The sequence below is a fragment of the Zeugodacus cucurbitae genome, chromosome 5, assembly GCF_028554725.1.
Source record: "Zeugodacus cucurbitae isolate PBARC_wt_2022May chromosome 5, idZeuCucr1.2, whole genome shotgun sequence".
Taxonomy (NCBI): Eukaryota; Metazoa; Arthropoda; class Insecta; order Diptera; family Tephritidae; genus Zeugodacus; species Zeugodacus cucurbitae.
Window position 1 is genome coordinate 69,552,743 of NC_071670.1, and position 19,446 is coordinate 69,572,188.

The following is a 19,446-nucleotide window of genomic DNA, read 5'->3' on the forward strand; positions in this document are numbered from 1 at the left end:
TGCATTTATGTGAAAATGTGTAGTACAATATTTTTTATAATAATAATTCATCGAAACATTGAAAATTATATGCTATTTAATAAATTAGATTTTATTTTCAATCACAATAATTTATAGAATTATATTACGACAGAATATAAAAAGACTATTTTCAATAATAAAAGTCGTTGTAATCAGCAGTAAGAAATAAATCAACCTTGCCAGGCATTCCGTGAACACACACAAAGGCCATCAGATGTTCAGTTTGTTTACATCCAAAGTTGTCATATATGCGGTTTTGCGGTGTGGCAAATTTCTTTATTTACAAAAACATTAATTAGATTAGTGTAGATAATTCAAAAAAATATATTTATAAACCGTACAATGTTTAAAAATTACTGTTATTGGAAGATAGGAGTAATATTTACATATCTTATCGTTACACATGGCACTTTAGAAACTCAAGGTGTTAGGTTTTATTCAAAGGAGCGCGTATTGGAACTAAGGTTGTTGCTTACGATTTTTTATAAATATAAAAATAAAAGTAATGCATTTTTCTCATAGAGAAAAGGTACGTGGGATGTTCCAGCATGCTTATGATGGCTATTTGCAGTATGCTGCTGACTACGATGAACTACGACCTTTAACTTGTGACGGTGTTGACACTTGGGGTAGCTATTCACTAACTCTAATCGATGCACTGGATACACTCGCAACAATGGGAAATTTCACAGAGTTTCGGCGTGTTGTTAAAATTTTGGAAACTATGGACTTTGATAAAGACATAAATGTTTCAGTTTTCGAAACAAACATACGAATTGTGGGCGGATTGCTCTCAGCACACATATTATCTAAACGTGCTGGTGCGCCGTTGGAAGAAGGTTGGCCCTGTCAAGGGCCCCTACTACGTCTGGCAGAGGATGTGGCGCGTCGATTGTTGCCCGCATTCGACACTGCTACCGGTATGCCTTACGGAACTGTAAACTTGCGTTACGGCGTGCCGAAAGGCGAGACTTCAGTTACGTGTACAGCTGGTGTTGGTACATTTCTTATTGAATTCGGTGCATTGAGCCGACTCACAGGCAATTCAGTTTATGAAGAAGTTGCGCTCAATGCAATCCATTCATTGTGGTCACGTCGCTCGGCGATCGGACTTTTCGGCAACCACATTGACGTGCAAACAGGACGTTGGACAGCGCTTGACTCGGGAATCGGTGCGGGCGTAGATTCATTCTTTGAGTACTTAGCGAAGGGCTCCATAATGCTAAATCGACCAGAGTTGATGGAAATGTTTCACGAAGCACGCGAGCACATAGACAAGTATCTCAAGAAAGAAGACTGGTATGTTTGGGCCAATATGAATAAAGGCCAAATTACTTTACCTGTTTTTCAATCACTTGAAGCTTTCTGGCCGGGCATCTTAAGCCTGTTTGGCGACATAGCGCCAGCTATGCGCACATTAGTCAAATATAGCACAGTGTGGCGAAAATACGGATTTCTACCGGAATTCTATAATATACCACTGGGAGACGTTTCGCCAAATAGAGAAGTTTATCCTTTGAGACCTGAATTAATCGAGTCTGTGATGTATTTGTATCGAGCAACGAAAAATCAATTTCTCTTGGAATTGGGCGAAGACATAATGCAGACAATTGAGTTCAGCGCCAAAACGAAATGCGGATACGCTACGGTGTGTATGCCTTATTGTATATAATAACAACAACAATAAATATCTTGTATTTAATTATAGATACGAAATGTCGTTACTCATGAAAAGGAGAATCGAATGGAGTCGTTCTACCTCGCAGAAACCACGAAATACCTCTATCTACTCTTCGACGAGCATAATTTTCTACACAACGACGGTGCTGTGGGCGATCGTTTGCAAACTCCGAATGGTGAATGTACGGTAAATGCCGGTTCCTATATATTTAACACGGAGGCACATCCAATCGACATGTCTGCGTTGTACTGCTGCCATGACATACATGAGGACATTTTCGATGAACTGAATATTAGTAGATTTAGTGATGCCAATTTGCTTACAACAGAGCGCGAACGACTAGTAGCTGAGCGTGAGATAAATGAGGCATATACTTGTCATACAACGCCAAGCTTAACGGATATACAAGCACAAACAGTTAAGACACCTACCGGCGAAAGCAAACCGAAGTCTGTATCCATCGCGCCAGTTGACATAGACGTGTTCGATGAATATGATAATCCGGCTGGTGAAACGTTGGTGGAGAATTTTGAGCGCATAAAAAGTGCACGTAAAGTGAGACAGGAACCCATCGGCACAGCTGAAGCTGTTGAAGAACAATCATCCATAGCAGTCAACCATCTGACGGTGACAGATTTGAACGAGTTCTTTGCTATGAGTCGCGAAGAGTTCTTACATCCCGAACTCGCGCTGCACTATGTGCTCGGCTTTATGCGCAATTTTACGCTGGACGCACCATTCATATCGGGGCTTCAGCTGCTGCACAAAAATATCACAGCCATATTGGGCGCAGTGGTGCAAAAGGAGTATGAAAGTCGGACGCGCACACTGTGGGAGCTCTATGAGCTGCAGCAACAGTACTTAGCAAACATTGAATTGATCACACGTCTCGATATACTCGCCTTCCGTGATACCGACTTTGCGCTGCTGGATCGCGTGCTTAGTGCGCTCAATCACAGCGGCAGTGATGAGCTAGAATTGAGCGATGATGGTGAAAATGTTTCGTTACGCGTAATGCTACGTCAGATGACCTTACTGCATGCGGACTACCAACAGACGCTGGTCAATACCACTGCCATGCAAGAATTCCTATTGAAAATACTGATAAATGGCACAAACGAAAAGAAACGCACCTTCACGCCGTTACTGAATGCAACCGAGATACTCGCACTCTACGAAGAGGACGATGCCAAGCCAATTTACGCACCACAACCGCTATTTGCGCACGTACGCCGAATAGTCGAGTTCAAGAAGCGTGTTATGGAGACTTTTGACCGTTTACAAGCACTCATGGCCGAAGATGGTCTTACTAAGCGGCCAAAGCCCGACCACCTAGCTGATGAAGTGAATCCTACAACTACTAAACCCCCTCCAAAGGTGGACCAAAACGCGCTGGCAACACAGAAACAAAACAAAATTGCTAAGCAAACCGAAGAAGAGAGCGGTGGCAGCGAATCTGTGTGGTCACAGTTGGTGCACACGATTTTGCGTAAAACCACCAATCAGCGCTACCAATTCGATGAGGCGCTGCTGCACGAGAAGGTGCGCATATCGCTGCAAAGTTACCCCAAATTCCAAAGGCTCAATACAACGGCAAAAGTGAAAACGCGCTGCGGCTATGAAGTCTTCACCTGTGACACACCGAATTTTGTTGATAAGTTCGCCTATCGTGAATACCATCCATAGCACTGCTCTGTACATTCCATCATTGTTGTCAGCATCGGCTTAACGGTGAATTATTGTATTATAGTAGTCATACAACCTGAAGACTTGCAACGAAATTTAAGCTAATCTCCTATGAAATCGGAAAGGTTTTGGCACACCTCAAAGAAATGCTCGCTTTAAAACACTGAGTGGCACTAGCTCCTCAAACTCTAATATTGTAGTTATTTGTTTAAAGTTATTCTTAAAGAAATATGTATTTTATTTACTTTTTTAACTGAATCAGGTTTAGTGTAATTCAATTGCAATAAAATGGTTTCAACTATTGAAATTAAAAACTAAAATCCTCTAACCTCTGCTAAGACCTCGGGAAGAACTTGTTTTTGCATAAATTGGTCGTAAATCAGTTTTTTATATTAAAACAATGGTTATGATAAATAAAATATTTTTTATGCCATGGTAATGTTGACTCTGCTATTAAAATATGTACAAAAACAAACTTCACTTTTGGAAATCTTACATTTTTTAATATAACAAATATTAAAAAAATGGAAAACTTGTTTTGAAACTGTTATAAAAATGAAAAATTCTCAACTAATTTGGAAACGAGTGTATAACCTTCTTCTTCTTCTTGACTGGCGTAGACACCGCTTACGCGGTTATAGCCGAGTCCAAAACAGCGCGCCACGTATCCCTCCTTCTGGCAGTTTGGCGCCAATTGGTTATTCCAAGCGAAGCCAGGTCCCTCTCCACCTGGTCTTGTCTTCGTTCACCACCAGACCCATACGCTTCGCTTCCTTATCCAGTCTGGAAAAAGCAGAACTAACGGCGCGGGTGTTGTTTCCAATGATATCGATATCATCGGCGTACGCCAGTAGCTGTACACGCTTATAGAAGATTCTAACTTCTCTATTTAGCTCTGCAGCTCGTATTATTTTCTCCAGCATCAGGTTAAAGAAATCACATGAGAGTGAGTCACCTTGTCTGAAACCTCGTCTGGTATCGAACGGTTCGGAGAGGTCCTCCCCGATCCTGACGGAGCTTTTGGTGTTGCTCAACGTCAGCTTACACAGCCGTATTAGTTTTGCGGGGATACCAAATTCAGACATCTCGGCATAAAGGCAGCTCTTTTCGTGCTGTCGAAAGCAGCTTTAAAGTCGACAAAGAGATGGTGTCTGTCGATCCTATTTTCACGGGTCTTCTCCAAAATTTGGCGCATGGTGAATATCTGGTCCATGGTGGATTTTCCAGGTCTAAAGCCACACTGATAAGGTCCAATCAGTTTGTTGACGGGTGGGCTTTAGTCTTTCACACAATACGCTCGACAGAACCTTATACGCGATGTTGAGGAGGCTTATTCCACGGTAATTGGCGCAAATTGTGGGGTCTCCCTTCTTATGGATTGGGCAGAGTACACTGAGATTCTAATCGTCAGGCATGCTTTCTAACCTTACTTAAGTCCAAATGAGGTTTAACGAATAACGATTTTCTTACTCTCGGCAGCATAGTGCACACTAGAGTGAGGTCTATGAACTTTCGTTTCCATTACTATCAAAAACTTTGCACTATCATTGACATGCACGCACTTAATATACCATCAAACCATAAATGATATTTAACTTATAATTCCTTCGTGCATACAAATTTGATTTACCTACCCACCGCTGAGAACCAGCGCACCACCCCCCACATACGCTTGTCATAAAACAAAAAGTCAATTTGTTTTGCTGTAATTTGTGGCATGCGAAAAGTTCGCTAATAATAGCAACAAGGAGAACTGCAAATTTCGCCAGTCAGTTTGTTGAGGAACGCGCTGGAGCACACTACGGGCTCTGCTTCGCTGTTAGTTGTGACCCCCTCAGCATGAGCGTACGCATAACGCCACCTATTGAGGCGAAAAAGGCAGAGGAGGCCGAGGAGACGGCACCGCGTCGCGCCGAATTGCCTTACAATTTCGAAAAGGAACTCATTGAAAATCAAAACCGCCACTTTTGCGGCCATTACACATACGTGCCTTGCAAATTGGGTGCGTACATCCATCCAACATGCTTATTCCTCTCAGTTTGAAACTCTCTTTCAATTACAGTCGAACCGATGGCGAAGAAATTCTACGCGCGACACGATCAAAACACTTTGGATTTCGAAAAGTTCACGGAATTCGTCAAGCAGCGCGGTAGACGACGTGCGCGTGGCATATTACCGCATCTCTCGGGAGAAGTTTACGGCTGGTTGCCGGCAGAAATGGGCGAGAGTGTGAGGGAGCTGAACTTCATTTGTGCACCGAAAATACGCACCGACATGACCATACACGGCGAGAGAGTGATCAGTGAGCGCGTGACTGAGCGACCGCCCTTCAATGGTTTGCGGTTTATTGTTTAAATTTGATTTTTATAAGAAAAAGAAAAGAAATAAAATTTATATTTCTGCTAATATCGACCTACCTCACTGCTTTCATACTCACATGTATTTATGCTTTGTGTATGTGTGTGCGTGCTTGTGTGGAATTCGTAATTGGTTTTGACACGCGAACCTGAGCAGCCACAGCAACCGCATTTATTATTATTAGATAGTCCTTATTAACCAACGATATTTGTTGTTTTTGTTGTTGTTATATATGTATGTATATGAGAACCACCTACAAATTGTAATAAGCAAGTGATTTGAGTTTGAGTTTGAGTTCTGAAATATTCAAATATAGAAAAAAAGTTAGACTGTAGTTTACTTCGTTTTCGGCTGAAGCCCAATGTAAGGATTGCTATTTGTTGGTTAAAATGTTTTATTTATCTGAACTTTCTATTCTATGGCTGAGAGTTTTATCCAGTTTCCGTCATTTTACGAATGTTACGTATACGCCGCGGTTACTCCCACTAAAAATTTGATGTTTCTTTATGAAAATAATAAACTGTTACCATTTAATTTTTAGCATGAAAGAGATGCCTAAATAGAAACAAGCAAGCACGCCACGTTCAACTATTCAAGAGAAAAACAAGACAATTCTTAATTTATTCCATAACATTCCAAATATTCGTCTAGTGATTCATAAATTGTTATTGCGAAGGCAAGGTGTACAAAGATGAGAGTACGCTTCATGCTTGAAACGAGAAACTTGTTGGAAAAAGAGTTGTTCCTAGAATCAGAAACTGCTTTCTTCTTTCCTAAATCTTAATAAGAATGCCACCATAGATAGATAGACTCCCCTCTGATTCTTAATTTTTGTCTATCGATCTTCTGCACTTGACTCCTTTCTAAAATATTTCCCTTTGAAATAAATGCAAAAAAAAAACATATACCTGGAGTGTTCAAAAAATAACGGGAATTCTAAAATTGAAAATTTCAATGGGTTTGGAGAGTCATATTTGAACTTTTTTTTATTTTTTACTTTCTCTGTAGCAGCCGCTAAGCTTAAAAGTGTTTTTATTAACTTAAATTTCCATTTTTGTTTATTAAAAGCTCAAACTTCGTTGCTTGTTCGTGAATTCTTGGCCAAAAACAATACTGTAACGATGCTTCAGCTTTCACATTCGCCAGACAAGACTCCGTATAACTTTCCCCAAGTTCGAAAATTAAAGAGAGTCCAAACGTCGGCCCTCGTTTTGAAAGCATACGAGCAATCGCGGAAAGAGCCAACGGCTTTGTCAAAAATTGAGTTCAAATTGAGTGGTTCGACGATTGAAAGAAGCGCTGACATAAGTGAAAAATATCGATTGGGGCCTATTTTAAGTGCGATAACATTTTATGTAGACGAATGAATAATTATTTGTTTCAAAAAACGAAAATTCCCGTTGTTTTTTGAACATACCTCGTATATTATAATAAATATAATTATAAGAATATAATTGCATTTCTTCGCTATCTCCTAAACTTAAAAAATTTATATCGCAACAACAAATTCAAGCGATTAAAAACCCCAAAATTAATCAAACCGAAATTCCAAAGTATTGTCTTATTAATATGTAACGTGCGAGCAAATTATTAGAATGCCTTCTGGGCGGCATTTTCAATACATACAAACGCCTACATACTATACATTATATGCTTCTCCTCTATTCTTTGGCCTTTTTTACACCCAGCGTCAACGGTCAGGCGCATATAAAAGCTGCTGGAAAGCGACATTGCCTTTCAGTTTGTGGATTATTTTACAACCGGCAATACCTTGGACGTCGCGCACCTAAATTCTTGCTAAAAGCAGTTTCTGCGAAATTTACGGTTTAACAGTGAAAACAATAAAAATTTGAGCACGCGCGCACTGTCGTTGTTAAGGTGTCCGTAAACGGTCAAGCGGTGATTAAATGCGACGGCGTTGTTTGCCTACAAAGTGCACTTAATTAAGGCGAAATCAAAACAAACTTTAAAGGCGCTTGTGTTACTCAGTCTTCCGACGAATCCGTCCATGTGTGTGATGTTGCAAGTAACGCTATTGGTGTTGTTGCTGTTGCTTTGTGCAATTGTTTGGTGGCAACGCAATGCTTGGTTGCTCGTGTGGCGCCTCAATGGTTGGCGTGGCTTGGTGCAGCAGCCATACTTATGGTTCATCCTGGTCTTTTATCTGGAGCCAAAGAGTTGAGTTCGAATTTCGAAATGAAAATCAAGTACTTTTTATTTGAGTGAAGGCTAGTGTAATGGGCGTGTCAGATCGGACTATAACCTAACATTTAATTCGCATTTAACACAAATTTAAATTTTATTTAACTTTTTCACTTTACATTTATAAATCAAGAACCAATGTAGACAGCTGTGGACAGCATTTAAAACTATTGAGATCGAACTATAACAAGACTCCCACATACTAAATAGGAGGACCTCAGTGCCTAGCTTGCTTTATGCAGACAATATCGGTCAATGTGGATGATAGCTTATTCAATTTAGTGATAGTAATGCTAATATTATTGTGTCCTGATGCTCAAAATAGATAATTTTATCTTACATCAATGTAATTTCAATACATTTGTGTCATTTTCTTGACCACAATGAGTTTAAAGCTAAAGCTCGATGCAGATCTTAAGGGGTTATATACAGTTATACGGACAAAAAAAAATTAATTTTCCAGAATTTTTTCTGAGAAAACTTTTTAATTTTTTGATCAAAAAATTTATACACATATTATGGTATCTTTTAACTGTATTATAAGACTTAGTACTAGTAAAAATATTTATTTGAAAAAGAGTTACAGCTGATCTCCAGGAGCTCCTCTCAAAAAAGACGTTTGGCGGTGACCACTATATTTCGGAACTGGATCATCCGAAATTAAAAAACCAAACAGATTTCGTTAAAATAATGTTAAATCTAGTAATTAATCGCAGGAATATATATTCTTAAATATATGTACATTAAGAAAATGAAATAAAAAAATCGATTTTTTGAAAATTCTAACTGTATATAACCCCTTAATCTATCCGCAGATCAATCGGTCGAGATCTTAATGTATCATTGTTGAGTTTATTTCTTATTTTCGGTATTAACGTAAAAAATCTTAGTTGAGCGCGACTTGAGTAGAGCGAGAATATTTCAATTGATATTATATCACTAAAATCAGCACGAATAGAACACTTAATAGATCGTGAAATACTATGGAACGAATTAATTGTTAATTAGCCAATATTTAACCGATTAATTTTGTTTCGTAAGAGATTTGAGGCTACGACTATATCTCACCACTCAATAAAAGACACATCTTGAGTTTTAGTTTACGATACATTTGCGTCTAATAGAAATGGTTACGGCGAAGGAACAATACACCATTTTTTAATACAATTTTTTGTATTTTTAATTCGAATGTCTAACTTACTGTTTAATTTTTTAGAACTCCTACAAGTCGTCTCCCACATACGCCCCTATTTTCGTCGTCCTCTGGGCATTGTTTTTGGCAATAAAAGTGTTATCTATGTTGATGATCCCGAAACTATGGAACAGTTCTTTAATGCGCCCGAATGCATTGATAAGTCGTTTTTCCAAGACGGTTTTTGCTTGAAACGTGGACTTTTACATGCGAAGGGTAATATTTGAAAACAATAGTATTATCATATGTATATCTTCATTTCGTTACCTATGAATTCCTATTTTCGGGTATGTTATTTAAATAAATGCTTATAATTTAGGCGCCGCATGGAAATCTCGACGTCGCCAGTTGGATCCAGCTTTCGGTTCTAAGGTTTTATTAAGCTTTATCGACACTTTTAACACCGTAGGCAATCAATTGGTGCATAAATTTGAAACTGAACTCCTAGGCGATAATATTGAATTTGAAACGCTTGATGAAATGTTTAGCAGAGCAGTGCTCGAGGTTTCATGTCGTAAGTCACCTTTATCCTATAAATATTGGGATGAAAATAAATAATTTTGAAATAATGTCTTTCATATTATCCATTAGAGACCACAATGGGCACGGAGACCAATTTCACGGCTGCCGATACACAGGGCATTGCAAAGACCTATAGTGAGTAAGTATCGCCATTCCGAGGGACTTGTAATCATTATTGGAAGCTAATATCTTGAATATCTGTAATTTCAATAGGCTCATGGGCATATCAGCGCTAAGGGGTACAAAACCCTGGTTGCAGGTTGATTTCCTCTTTCGCTGGCTTGATGCCAAAAACTATAAACGTTCTCAGGAACTCATCAAACACTTGGAAGATTTCGTAAGAGTTGTAAGTAACTATTTTTTATGTGCCTATACAAAGACAGTTTCTGAGTATTAATCAACTAAACTGTGGAATATTGTACTTTAACATCCATTATTTCCAGATAGTGGAAAAGAAGCACGCTGAGTGGAGGGCGAGCGGAGAATGCCATATTTCGAACATTGGCACCGATAGTGTGGGCGCAAATGCTGACGGTACCGAAGATGTAAGAAACATTCGTAATATATCTGCAGAGAACACAACGCGAAAACGTATTTTCATTGAGCAAATATTTCATATGGTGGATAATGGTGAATTGCGCATGGAGGATGTTATGGACGAGGCGCTATCTATGCTGATGGTGGTGAGTATGAGCTATGAGTTTGAAACTCTCTTTAAACTTTTCATTTTGATATTTTTGATTATTCGATAACAGTCATTCGAGACGATTTCCACCAGCGTTCTAGTCATCATGCTTCTTTTGGCTATACATAAGGATCACCAGCGTAAATTACGCGAGGAAATCGCCGCCACCTTTACCCAAACGGAACAGATCACCTATATCGATCCGGTGCCGTTACTGCAAATGAAATACCTCGATTCTTTGGTTTATGAATCATTGCGTCTACTAACCACCGTGCCATTTAATATGCGCTCGGTGAGCCGAGACTTCTTTATACAAGTCCCGTCGCCCAGTGGATCGAAGTGGCGCGCCAAAATACCTAAAGATACCGCAATCGTCTTTGATGCGTTCAATATGCAACGAGATCCAAAGAATTGGGGCCCGCATGCACAGGAATTCTACCCGGAACATTTCGCCACAGGCAGCACTTGCGCGGCGGGTCGACACCCATACGCTTTTGTGCCATTTGCCAAAGGACTGCGTTATTGCATCGGTGAGGTCCAATGAATCTAAATTAATCTTAATTCAAGTTCATAACTTTTTCGTACCCTCATTTCCAGGAAATCGCTACTCTATGTATTTGGCGAAAATCTTTATAGTGAAGCTGATTCATAATTTTGAATTCAGCACCTCAACGAAATTGGAAGATTTGCATTTCGTCAATGGCATTTCGTTGAAGTTTGGCAATAGCGAAATCATAAACTTCAATATAAAAAAGATTGAGCGTACTGGTGTCTAATTTATCTAACGACTGATAAATTGAAAGAACTGAAAACTTAACTCATTACGGACATAGCTTCGTAGCTTCTAAACGTGGTATATATAGTTTTGGAGAGTGCTGAATGTTCTTAACGGGATATAAACCTTGTTCCATTTAGTTTTCGAAAATTCACGCTTAGATCGAAATCAGAGATCTTAACATAATTTTTGATGCAATTTAGATCTTTTAGAGTTCATTTTATATTTTTTTAAATTAATATTCTTTATAAGCTACATATGTCTTACAATAAATGAGTCTAGCTATACATTTGATTACGAATATCGTTATATTATTAAGCTATATTATTACTTTTGTTACTCTTCTTACTTGATGGCCCAAATATGCTGAGTATAACGGGCAGCAGAATAAGACCGTGCGCAGCACCAATCAGTACAATGCCGAGATACATGCGGAAGTAGAATACTTGGAACACTTGCGACTTGGAGAAACCCAAAACGATAATACCGGCAAACTTCGTGAGCGTAATACCCGAGAGAACGCTGCTGCCCGTTACTATGAGCGCCTCTTTCGCACGTTCTTGCGTGCTACCGCTGCCATTCTTATACGAACGAATTATATGCGCCACAAACTCGACACCGATACCAATGCACACGACGAGATTAACCAATGAAATTGCGTTGAGCGTAATATTCCAGACCCACATCATGCCGAGCATATTGATTAGGATGATTAGTACCATTACGGTGACCATCAGCGCTGAAGGCAGATCCAAACCCGTGATGAGCAGTGTTACCAGGAATATGGTCAGTAGTGTTAAGCCGAGCGAGAATAGTGCATCATCCCAGATGGTCAGATACTGTTCATAGAATACAAAGAAAACGCAGTAAGGGAAAATGGACACATCCAGTTCTTTCTCGGTGAACATTGCATTGATACTGGCTGCAATACGTCGTGCTTCGCGTAGTGCCGAGTAGAATTGTATGGATGTCGTCGATGTGGTGGAGTATTGCATGAAGTAAGTGTCCAAAATAGTCGAAGCGCCTTCTTCGTCGAGTGTGTAAATGATAGCCTGTAAATGAAATGAAGAGCGTATAATTTGTTTGGAGTCGAGTTTAAAGAAAGTAAAGAAAGCGTCTTAAGCCATACTTCACTACATTGAATTCTAAATCTTGTAATAACAGTATACTCACATCCGCATATGAAGCACGTCCAGCCTTTGCACATTCACTATCAGGCAGATCTGATAAGAAGTAAGGTATGTACTTTCTGAACGTTTCTGGTGTTGGACGTAATCCATCCTCAGTGAACTCACGCGTACAAGCGACACAATCGTCTTCATTTGAATCTGCAATCGGATGCGATTGAAGTTATAGTTACTAGTGAGTAGACATGAATACTCACTGCTCGGACAGAAGGTGCCATCCGTAGCGTTGACCTTGCAGCAATCACCAGTACCAAGCCAATCAATATAATCATCTATCCAAGAGGAAGCCGAGCGTGCGAGGTAAGTGCTACAAAATGTTGGGATAAGCATAACATTAATATTCTTAAAAGAAATTAATATTGAGGCCTAAATGCGCGAATTCTTACACTTCGGGGTAGCGTGACTGCTTATAAAGCTGCACCGATACGGAGTCATTATTGCACTGCACACCGCCACAAATGACATTCTGGTGATCTCGCCACGTATAATTCAGACCAGGCTTTAAGACCCAATAAACAGGCGCACCCATTGACAGTAGATCGTTCATGTATTGGAAATATTTAACAACGTGCGAATCTGTGGGCATTGACATTTCTTGATCCAAACCAAGCTCGATTGAAGGGGCTACCATCAGAGACAAGCAAGTGACTATCGTAAACACAATCAAAACTACAATTTTGACCGGTCTGCGTAATAAAACATGTCAAGTTAAGTCCAAAATTCATTTATAAAACATACTAGCAGTACGACTTACTTAGACAGCAAAAAAGGTGCGTAGAAACTTCTGCAGATCTTCTCCAATATGCCTACATCTTGTCCATCACTCAGCTCGCCTTTGTTTGAAGTCTTGAAACAGCAGAAGAGATCGAAGCGCCCAGATTCGGAACGACGTTCATCCAAGGCCATGCATGCGACAAAAGCGGTGATTTGGAAGAAGAAATTCAGTAGAATGGCAGCTGCCGAGTACATGGCAAAGGTCTTCACAGCAGGCATATTTGAAATGGCGCCTGTACATATGTACAAGTACATAAGAAATATGGTTCACATTGGTTTAATTCTATGCAGTCGCTTACCTATGGCGAAGCAAGCAAACTCCGAGCCGGCGGTTTGTAGAATCGATGGACCTACTTGACCCATTGCAACACCTATCGCCTCTGCTACATTCTTATATTCTTTCCTGTCCAAACGATGATAGGCGTGCACCATAATGAAAATGTTATCCACACCAACAGCCAATACCAGGAATGGTATCACCTCAATTGCCAACATGGTAGTGGTTACGTCCAGATAACTCCAGAAGCCCAAACTGCATACAACTGAAGCCATCACAACAATAATACCGGCAATGGCGAGCACTATTTTCGATTCGCGGAAGAAGCCAACACAACTGCGAATTTTACCCAATGCTATGGCGACATAGACAAACATAACGATATAGCTGATAACGACAGTAGAAGCTTCACCCTCCGAAAGCTCAACAATAGCATCCTGTATGGATCGCTCGGCGGAGAATGCAATTTCCATTTTATCACTTGTATAATTCTTCAGAAAGTTGATAAAAGCTTCCTCCCACTCCATATTGGGTTTGAGTTGACTTGCATAACGTTTGTTTTTGCCAAGAAAAGTGAGCACCAAACCTGTAGCTAGTTGAAAGTCTGGTTCTTCATCCGCCGACACTTTGGGCATGCCACCCACCGAGATACCCGGCTCAATTGGACCACCGTAAGGGCCGTAACAAGACTCCAACATGGGGACGCTAAAAGAGAATTTGAATAATGACAAATACTACCAACTCCTATTAGTTAAACTCACCGAAGACAGTCCTCCAATTGGTTGAGGTATGTATTCTTATAGCCATTATTATCTACGAATTCTTTTTCGAATTCATCCATACTATTTTGAAAGTATCCATAGATTGATTGTACTAAACAATTATCAATGGCTACCTTCTCTCCAGGATATAGCATAGGGGCATAGCAAACATCTGCCAAAGTCACTCCATTCTCTGTAACTATTCCTTCGATTTGTTCTTGCAGACGGAAGACCTCTGTGAGAAAACCCTTTTCGAAAGCAGGACCAAAAGTCTCTATCCCCGCCGAGGTATTGTGTGTGAACTGTAACGAAACGGTTTTTGATGAACGAATATTCTTATTGCTTTCATTGCCTTAACTTACCGTAGTTTGATTCAATGGTTTGGCAAATATTTGATTGGTGCGATAGAAGGGCCCGAAATGTTCATCAAAATATTCTTTTTCCACACGCGTTTGGCTGTCTTCCCCAGCCCAAAGTTCAATGGGGTCTGTAGTCACATTCAAATAGTTCATACCATAAGCAAGTCCACCAATTATCCAAGAACAAATTGCCAAAACTAACACAGGGTTATTAGCACAAAAGTGACCCCAACTGCGAAACATTTTTGAGAGTAGGGTGTTTACACCGCTGAAACCCGCACAACATGAAGAAATGCTAATTTTCGGTTTGCAGATATTAAGTGAACCGCAAAGTATGAAAATCATTAAAAGCCCTCCGACGACCAGCGACACAATGAAAGTTATGCCATAGAGTCCGGCAATCATAAAGCCTTCCTGTTCACCAGTCGGCGGTTCCATATACGGACACGAAGCACTGCAATCGACACACGAGCAAGCATATGATCCCTCCAAGGACTCGGAACAATTCTTCACTGGCAGCATTAAGCGTACCTCGTTGTTGGACTCATTCAAATACTGGTAGTTGATGGGAAAGGGCACGTACTCGGAGGCCTCGGCATCACCCATGAAATTGTACCATTTACGATGATCGCATGTTTTCGCATTGTAAGCGCCACACACCAAATCCATAACCGGACGACCCGTCTGTGTGTGCTGAACCCCTGCGCAGCTGTCGTACACGGCTTTCACTGAATCATCGTCAATTCTGAAATCGATTGCTGCGACATATTTGTACTCTACATTATTAATGATTTCTTCTTTATTGTGGGCCTCCAAGAAAAGACTCTGATTATGAGCGCATGTCATGCCGCAAATCGAAGTAGCCATATTGTAGACACAAATAGGACAGCGTGCAAATATGCCGTCGGCTTGAGCCATACTCGCCCCCATAGTATGAATTTGAGCAGCATCGCAGCACAGCTCGAGTGGCCCTAAACGTAAGGATAATCATTCGGTTAACATAACAGTTAGGTGTACGACGAAGTTTACCTTCCGGTTTGGCCGCCTTGTATTCAGCATACCACATTGGACAACGACGTTTAAACACGGCTTCAGCGCTCTCATCATTTAGTGGTTGTGCTTTAGCATTCGAGGGTTTGTTTAACCAGTGGTTACCGTTCATGTGGCTCTGTCCATACCAAATGCAATGAGGTTCTTCTGCTGCCTGGCTAACGCTTAATTGGCTAGTTGTAGCAATTAGCAGACAAAGTGTTGTAAATATCACAGTATTAGCTGTAAGATTAGAATAATATTTCTATAAGTACCGTACACAGATTATACTCTATCTACATATACTAGTTTGTTAACGATAAGCATCGGAATTTGATATTTAAGTTAGCTACTCTACTCTGCTCTTATCTCTTATTCGTTCCCCATTCATCATAATAATACAAGTTATAGCACTCGCATAATGACGTATAGCTCAGATTGTGGTATAAATAGTTGTTAAGGCTTCGATTTTCGATTTCTCAGATTTTTAGTCCAAAGGTTCTCAAGGTGAGCTTGTTTCGTATATAGAAAATCAGGTTACTGGGAGGTTTATTTAAGCTCTGAATAGGGATCTTTATCTGATTATAGATTTAGGATTAGTGTGGAACCATTTCTCTGCTTAAATTGATGCAATGGGAGAGAAAAAGTATGGTTTACTGTATCTAGATTCGCAACTCTTTTAAATTTTAATTTTTCTGGTACATGTGCGAGATGTGTTAAAAAATAACAGAAAATTTAAAATTTCACGTAATTTTACCAGCAAACGAGAAATCGCTAAAAGCGCCAAAGTCTATACGAAAAATCGAGTTTCAGAAGTGTTTCGATGATTGGAAGAAGCGCTTGCACAAGTGCCTAGTATCGAATGGAAGCTATTTTAAAAGCGATAACATTAATGAAGCGATAAACGAATGAATATTTATTTAAAAAAAAATTGAAATTCCCGTTATTTTTTGAACACACCACGTATATATTTGGTTGCACTACTACTACAATTCTTCAATACAACTCGTTTTATTTGATAGCTAGATGAAGCTAGAAAGAAATATAGAATGATCAAGTATCTATGATCTACCTATGGTAAAATTTTCAGATAAAATCTGTGACTCATCTCGCCGAACGGTGCTTTAAACTTTAAATTATTGTAATGAGAAATAGTTATTCAAAATTCCCGCGATTTTGAAGAAAAATGTCATTCTGTCTTTATTGCTTACATTTTGCAATAGAAAGAAGTTTCGCATTTAGAGAGGACATTGTCAGACATCTGTCTCGATAAATAATGATAACCTCATATCAATTTGACCGTAATTGTTTTATGATTTATGTAAAGTGGTTGAAATCGAGTGATTGTGAGAATAATAAACCATTTTCTATAATTTTTATACTCTCGCAACAAAAGTTGCTAAGAGAGTATTATAGTTTTGTTCACATAACGGTTGTTTGTAAGTCATAAAACTAAACGAGTTAGATATAGAGTTATATATACCAAAATGATCAGGGTGACGAGACGAGTCAAAATTCGAATGTCTGTCTGTCCGTCCGTTCGTCCGTGCAACGGATAACTTGAGTTATATCATTGAGATATCATGATGAAACTTGGAACACATGTTCCTTGGGTGAGGCAAAATCGGACACCAGCCACGCCCACAAAATGGCGAAAACCGGAAACACATAAAGTGTCATAACTAAGCCATAAATAAAGTTATAAAAGCAAAATTTGGAACAAAGGATCGCACTAGGAAGGGGCATATTTGGATGTAATTTTTTTGGGAAAGTGGGCGTGGCCCCGTCCCAAATCGGTTATTTGTATATATCACGCAAACCAATAAAGCTATATAAACCAAACTTTCTGCAGTCGGTTCTCTTACGTACCCCACCACACACCATGAAAATAGTTGAAATCGGATAATAACCACGCCCACTTCCCATACAAAGGTTGGGTTGAAAATTACTAAAAGTGGATTATCTCACTAATGAAAAACGTCAAAAACACTAAATTTTACAGAAGAAATTGCAGAAGGAAGAATGGGCGTGGCATCACCCACTTATGGGCCAAAAACCATATCTCAGGAACTACTCGACTGATTTCAATGAAACTTGGTTTGTAATAGTTTCCTTACATCCCAATGATATGTTGTGAAAATAGGCCAAATCGCTTTACAACCACGCCTACTTCCTATATACCAGAACTTTGAAGACGATCTGAATCATTTGCTTTACAATATATAAAGTAAGCACTAGCGAAGATATCGATGCAGAACTTTGCACAAATACTACCTTTATAGTGTGGCAGCCCCATTCTAAAAATCGCCGAAATCGGACCATAGGTTTTCAAGACCCCTTTAATCGAACATGAGGACCTCGGTGCTTCTAACCTAATATTAGGGTTTCCAACTTTCAATGGACTTTATACCATATATACGACGAATATGTGGGTCAACTTGTGCATTATATAATATAAATAGAGTTAAATAAATAAATTGCGAGAGTATAAAATGTTCGGTTACACCCGAACTTAGTCCTTTCTTACTTGTTTTTATTTTATTTAAATTTAAAATTAAAAAAAACCTAAACGTTAGACGTGAAATTAGCAAAAAATATTATTGAAAATATTTAAAGATGTTGTTAAGAAAATTCGGATCCAGACACAAGTCACATAATTTCCATATTTTAAAATATATTTTTTTCTGATAATAAATAAAGTTTTAGTTTTTTTATGGTGTCTTGTATTTCATGGAGTTAATTCCAATAAATCACTTATGCTTTCCTGAATAATCATAAAAAAAAATTTTGTTCCAGTGTATTTTCTTCATGCACTTTAAACCTCACTCCACATGTCCTGTTTGCACATTTTACTACAAACTCGTTTTACATGTTAACCGTTTTATAACTTCATTTATATTTATAACTTTCATTATCACTAAAACAATTTATGGCATGCCATTAACGTATGCTAAAGCATTTAAACACTGTTATGTCGCCAACATACTTCTCATTTTGCTTTTATTTAATTGTTGAAAATCAATAATCAATTATATAATTGACGGAATGAAAAAACAGGATTTCGCAGCAAATTGCGATTATCCTTCGCGCAACCGAAATTTATGCACAATTATATCCGTGTGGCATTCCCAAAATTTATCCAACGTACACGACTGGCTTAATGCCCATTCAGCTGCAGACTGATTCGTTTAACACACACATTACATGACTTTTGTGCTATTATCGAGCATTTTCAATATTCATTGCCTCTGGTGGACGATAAGATTTTACTAATTGCCGTCTTAACACCTGCAACTGAGTTCTTAGAGATTGTGACTAATCAAACGATAAGTGTTAATATTAGCATATATATGTACATACATAACTAATCCCAAGCCGATTTCGGATTTAAAAGCCGATTTTCTCTTTATTTGAAAAATCTATTTAAATAATTAATTATAAAAATAATACGGTCCTCTCATTTATTTTATACAGTCATTACATTACACTAATTTCACCCTTTATACTACAATAGAGAAAGAAGAAGAATTATTCAAATAGTTAATCGTTACAGTTTGCAGGTGTTTTAAAGCCTTGCAACTCATTTTATGGCTATGGTATGTACATAAGAAGTCTGTATGCTGTATATACAAACACCTATACGTATAGATGTGCCATCATATAAACTCAGTCGCTTATCAGACCAAAAACCAGGTGTTACTTGGAAAACAATATCAGAGCAGTGTACACTCAATTTACCAAAAAAAAAAAATATATATAGATTATATATATCTGTGTATTTCTTGTTAATAGTAAGCTAATTGCATACATATTTACTACTTTGCTTATGGGTTTCTTATTGTGGAAGAAGTTCATAAATAAGTGGATAATTAGTGATACAAAATTAATTAGAACAGGCAGGGCGGAAAAGTTTGCATTATTTTAGCGAAAAATATAT

At 38.8% G+C, this 19,446-nt stretch overlaps 4 protein-coding genes across 4 annotated transcripts; 3 read left to right on the forward strand and 1 right to left on the reverse strand.

Moving 5' to 3' along the window:
- Positions 1–230: 230 nt before the first annotated feature.
- Positions 231–3,708, forward strand: LOC105215588 (ER degradation-enhancing alpha-mannosidase-like protein 2). Its single transcript, XM_011189592.3, has 3 exons — positions 231–485; positions 544–1,669; positions 1,730–3,708. The coding sequence occupies exons 1-3, from the start codon at positions 364–366 to the stop codon at positions 3,386–3,388; spliced, it is 2,907 nt and encodes a 968-aa protein (XP_011187894.2). The 5' UTR covers positions 231–363; the 3' UTR covers positions 3,389–3,708.
- A 1,131-nt stretch (positions 3,709–4,839) lies between these two features.
- On the forward strand, positions 4,840–5,983 carry LOC105215587 (uncharacterized). The gene is made up of 2 exons (XM_011189591.3): positions 4,840–5,390; positions 5,451–5,983. The coding sequence occupies exons 1-2, from the start codon at positions 5,228–5,230 to the stop codon at positions 5,741–5,743; spliced, it is 456 nt and encodes a 151-aa protein (XP_011187893.1). The 5' UTR covers positions 4,840–5,227; the 3' UTR covers positions 5,744–5,983.
- A 1,515-nt stretch (positions 5,984–7,498) lies between these two features.
- Positions 7,499–11,266, forward strand: LOC105215586 (probable cytochrome P450 318a1). The gene is made up of 8 exons (XM_011189590.3): positions 7,499–7,923; positions 9,165–9,356; positions 9,460–9,654; positions 9,732–9,801; positions 9,876–10,008; positions 10,106–10,345; positions 10,418–10,877; positions 10,945–11,266. Exons 1-8 carry the CDS (start codon positions 7,755–7,757, stop codon positions 11,121–11,123), a joined length of 1,638 nt encoding a protein of 545 aa, XP_011187892.1. The 5' UTR covers positions 7,499–7,754; the 3' UTR covers positions 11,124–11,266.
- A 42-nt stretch (positions 11,267–11,308) lies between these two features.
- Npc1_0 (NPC intracellular cholesterol transporter 1 homolog 1b) lies at positions 11,309–18,702 on the reverse strand. Its single transcript, XM_011189589.3, has 10 exons — positions 18,496–18,702; positions 15,510–15,752; positions 14,484–15,451; positions 14,122–14,423; positions 13,383–14,065; positions 13,064–13,316; positions 12,696–12,995; positions 12,507–12,616; positions 12,296–12,450; positions 11,309–12,174 (listed from the first exon to the last, which is right to left on the reverse strand). The coding sequence occupies exons 1-10, from the start codon at positions 18,500–18,502 to the stop codon at positions 11,437–11,439; spliced, it is 3,759 nt and encodes a 1,252-aa protein (XP_011187891.1). The 5' UTR covers positions 18,503–18,702; the 3' UTR covers positions 11,309–11,436.
- Positions 18,703–19,446: the final 744 nt, after the last annotated feature.

Bases quoted from the DNA above. Each gene is read 5' to 3' on its own strand.
- LOC105215587 (XM_011189591.3), top strand. From the start codon at position 5,228: ATGAGCGTACGCATAACGCCACCTATTGAGGCGAAAAAGGCAGAGGAG. The intron at 5,391-5,450 runs GTGCGTACATCC...TTTCAATTACAG, and splicing joins ATACGTGCCTTGCAAATTGG to TCGAACCGATGGCGAAGAAA.
- LOC105215588 (XM_011189592.3), top strand. From the start codon at position 364: ATGTTTAAAAATTACTGTTATTGGAAGATAGGAGTAATATTTACATAT. The intron at 486-543 runs GTTGTTGCTTAC...TTTTTCTCATAG, and splicing joins GAGCGCGTATTGGAACTAAG to AGAAAAGGTACGTGGGATGT. The intron at 1,670-1,729 runs GTGTGTATGCCT...ATTTAATTATAG, and splicing joins CGAAATGCGGATACGCTACG to ATACGAAATGTCGTTACTCA.
- Npc1_0 (XM_011189589.3), bottom strand. The intron at 15,452-15,509 runs GTAAACTTCGTC...CCTTACGTTTAG, and splicing joins CAAGGCGGCCAAACCGGAAG to GGCCACTCGAGCTGTGCTGC. The intron at 14,424-14,483 runs GTAAGTTAAGGC...GTTTCGTTACAG, and splicing joins AACCATTGAATCAAACTACG to TTCACACACAATACCTCGGC.
- LOC105215586 (XM_011189590.3), top strand. From the start codon at position 7,755: ATGTGTGTGATGTTGCAAGTAACGCTATTGGTGTTGTTGCTGTTGCTT. The intron at 9,655-9,731 runs GTAAGTCACCTT...ATTATCCATTAG, and splicing joins AGTGCTCGAGGTTTCATGTC to AGACCACAATGGGCACGGAG. The intron at 10,878-10,944 runs GTGAGGTCCAAT...CCTCATTTCCAG, and splicing joins AGGACTGCGTTATTGCATCG to GAAATCGCTACTCTATGTAT.